Genomic DNA, 3855 nt, shown 5'->3' on the forward strand with positions numbered 1-3855 from the left:
GTATTACAACAGGTGTAGTGCATCCTAATTTTTTTTTAACGTTAACATTTCTATATGACAATGTAGCCATTTTGGCCTTTAGAGAAACGTATTTTGAGGGTATCAACTCCCAGTAAATGTCATTTTGTGAAGTCTAGCCACTCATTTTTACTCGATACTTTTCCTTTTAATACTTAAGTACATTTTACGTATATTAAGTATCACTTTGAGGTACTTTATACAACACTGGATAAGTCCACGTCAAAGTAAAAGTAAAAATAAAAAAGTCCTTTTACGTCCTTTGTAAAAGCTGCCCCAACAAGCTGTGTCTGTGTCTCACCTGCCCACAGGGATGGCCAGGTAGAAGATGGAGAGCATCATGGTGCGTTTGTTACTGGTGAACAGGTCTCCGATGATGGTGGGAGAGATGGAGGAGTAGCTGGACTCTCCGATGCCCACCAGTCCTCTGGAGAGGACAAACAGCCAGTAGTACTGGGAAAAGACAAGAAGTTCAGATCAATAAGCTCTGAATGTAATCTTTGTGGACCCTCCCACACTTCACAGACTTAAACTTTTTACTTTATTCTCATAAATATACTKTCTGTGCTCCTGATGGTGCCTATAGGGCTGCAGCATTTTTACAATTCATTCACTCAATCTGTCAAAAATGCTTGATAAACCATCGTTTGGTGAAAATAGTTGCAGACACTCCATTTTATAACCTTTTTAAAAGCTCACACAACCCACAACAACGACTGTGGCTAATTATAAGTGTTTAAACACATGAATTGCCYCAATGTAAGCATTAAACTGGCACAATACACCTTTACATGATCACATTTAAATGAATTGTTTGCTGTAGAAATGAAAAGATGACTGTTTTTAAAGGCTTTCTGTTGGGGGGGGGGGCTGTGTAGGCAGCAGGAATGTCAACTGTTTCCATGACAGCTGCTATTTAAAAGATAGACTTCATCTCTGCATGTGACTCTGCAAGGAACCGTAGTTCCCCCACCCAGAGAGAGCACACAAACTATCGTTTGAGCACAGAGCTGTTTGTTTCTTGGTTCAAAGGGATAATTTGACGTATTCTGAGGAATGATTTCTTTCTCAGACGTGCGCAGGTTTGTCGTGGCTTCCTGCACGGTGCAGCAGCGTGATGAGTCTGTGTGTGGGTTGGAGGAGCCGGGTCGAGGCCCAGCTCAGAGCTGTCCCACAGACTCCACCAACAGAGTCCCCTCTCCTCCCCTTCAGCTGCTGGCTTCATCTTTGTTTTTTACAGCCATGGATGATGACAGGTTTCATTTACTGTCACATGTGAAGGATGTTGGAGACTCTGCTGAGTTTTCATCCCAGCAGCTTCACATGGTTCACACGGGGTCTATTTTCTTCCTCCTGCTAGTTAGTGGGATCAAAATGTTGTGGTCACCTCCAGACTGTAATCAGGCCTCGAACCAGAACTGTTCAAAACACCAGCCGTYTTTCCAAAAAAACACCATCAAATTTGGGTTGAAGTAATTACACAGTTTGATTGAAGAATGATATTTAAAACAGCTTATTTAAAATTCAGAGTTGTGATTTTATTATTCTAACCTGCTCTGCCTTACTGCTGCTTGCATCACCTTCACTCAACAGATCAACTGTTTGAGACAGAATATCTTTAAAGATATCCAACCCTGTTTTAACATGTTTTTAACCTCTGCTCCACTTCTAATTTGTTCCTTTAATCTGAATAAATTACTTTTTCACTTCTAACAACATGTCCCTTATGTCAGCTGTCTTAGCTGGGAGCAGTTTCTGAGGCTCATCGACTTAAACAACCAGCGGTGAAGGATCAGAGGYTCCATCGGACCAGGTTTGCTCACGTTGGTTCTTATTATTCTCATATCTCCCACTCTTTATGAGACTGAAGGGAATGAGTCATGTTTTCTACTTCATTGCATAAATTCAAAGAAAAAAAGCACTAAATGTTAAAAGGTTTTGCTGAGCTAAAAGGTTTTTAGCCGTTTGGCTCAAACCCAGGACACAAACAAATATTGATTTGTTTCAATTTAGCAAAATGTGAGCATTCATCACGGTCATAAAAAACAAGATCATTATTTCTGCTACATATCAGTCTGGTTCCATATCTGCTTCAAACCCAAAATGACCCAGAGTTTTTTAAACGCATAATGACTGGAGTCAGTTGGAAGTGCTTATTAACATCTGTCATATGTCATGGTGACAGGTGCTGCAGCAGTGTTACAGAAGATCTGTAGTCTTATTTGACTGGAACAATCAGTGTGTTCAGGGTGGAAGTGAAGAGTGAGGCACAGAGAGGAAGAGGAGCAACAGTCACGACTGTTTGTGACGTTTGTCAGAAGGAAAGAAGCCTCTAACCATCGGCAGCGGCAGCGCTAACTGACTGAATACTTGGCTTCCAGCAGACGAGTCTGCAGAAACTGCCCCCCTGAGACCACCGACATGTCTGAGCTGTCACTGCCATCCTCAGCTCTAAGAGCTGCAGAAGTGGCGTTTGACCTGCATCCATARATACTGACAGATTTCGTTGTCTTAAAATTTCTAGGTTTACTTTCCTGAATATTGTGAGCAGTTGTGTGACTAAGTACTTTTCTTATTGATGAAATTCTTTTTTTATTTGAGATGCACGTTAATTTTGGGAGATCAGCAGAAACTTAGATTAGATGGAAAAATCTGAAAATCAGCCACAGTCTCCTTCAGCTCTGCTGTGAGCACTACCAGTTAAAACAAGCTGGTATTCTTCCATGTTTTCAATAAAATAACATTGGAACATTAATAGTGTATTAGGGGTCGACCGATATTTGCGTTTTTTTCCTTGTATCGGTATCGGCTGATATGTCCGTCCGTTCGGCTGATCCGTTCTTTGGGTCACGTTAGCGCATGTGTCCGCCCCCTCCCTCTGGGAGAGAACGGCTGCTAATGTTGTGAGACAGAGTGTCAACAACAATAAGGTGAGCAATGAACTGTAAATATGTTTAACTGTCTAATTTAGCTGTTGCTGCCCTATTTGCCTGCCTTTGTAAAAACATTTACAAAAACAAAGTGTGTTGCTGAATTAACAGTTTCATGCTAGCAGCCTGAACAGTGAGCAGATCTGGATCCTAACAGACTAATTATTGTTGATGAACAGGTCTAATGAAGTGAAGCTGAGGCTCCTGCACCGCCCCTGWGAACTGAAGCCGGTGTCGTACCTCTGTGCTGATGAAGGAGCTCAACACGGTAACAATGGACCAGAAGAAAATGCCACAGCTCAGGATGACCTTTCTGCTGAAGCGGTCGCCAAGGAAACCGAAGATGGGAGCTGCCAACATGAAGCTGCAGATGAAGACTGTGGAAAAGACAAAGTTATTACTATGGTTACAGTAAATAAAACAAGAGGCAAGAAGCTAATGATTCTCAGAAGAACCAACATGTATCATGTGTCTAATGTATTCTCAGTCCTGAATCGTCACATATCCATGCTTTTCCAAGGTTCCCTCTGCATCTTATTCTGACATGTCAGGTACACCGACCTGTTGCATCAGTTACTGACATGTCAGGTACACCAACCCATCGCATCAGTTATTGACACGTCAGGTGTACTGACCCGTCAGTTATTGACATGTCAGGTACACCAACCTGTCAGTTATTGACATGTCAGGTACACCAACCTGTCAGTTATTGACATGTCAGGTACACCAACCTGTCAGTTATTGACATGTCAGGTACACCAACCTGTTGCATCAGTTACTGACATGTCAGGTACACCAACCTGTCAGTTATTGACATGTCAGGTACACCAACCTGTCAGTTATTGACATGTCAGGTACACCAACCTGTCAGTTATTGACACGTCAGGTACAACGACCTGTTGCTTCA

The 3855-nt window shown here is 42.2% G+C and overlaps 1 protein-coding gene across 1 annotated transcript in view; it reads right to left on the reverse strand.

Moving 5' to 3' along the window:
- Nucleotides 1-319: 319 nt before the first annotated feature.
- The window catches only part of spns2 (SPNS lysolipid transporter 2, sphingosine-1-phosphate), a gene marked incomplete at its 3' end in the record, with an annotated part of 8072 nt that continues 4536 nt past the window's right edge, over nt 320-3855 (reverse strand). Inside the window, 2 exon segments of the mRNA XM_014030254.1 lie at nt 320-471; nt 3189-3325. Of these exon segments, the coding sequence (XP_013885708.1) occupies nt 320-471; nt 3189-3325 (289 nt within the window).

This window comes from Austrofundulus limnaeus, unplaced genomic scaffold (genome assembly GCF_001266775.1).
Source record: "Austrofundulus limnaeus strain Quisiro unplaced genomic scaffold, Austrofundulus_limnaeus-1.0 Scaffold1027, whole genome shotgun sequence".
Classification (NCBI taxonomy): domain Eukaryota; kingdom Metazoa; phylum Chordata; class Actinopteri; order Cyprinodontiformes; family Rivulidae; genus Austrofundulus; species Austrofundulus limnaeus.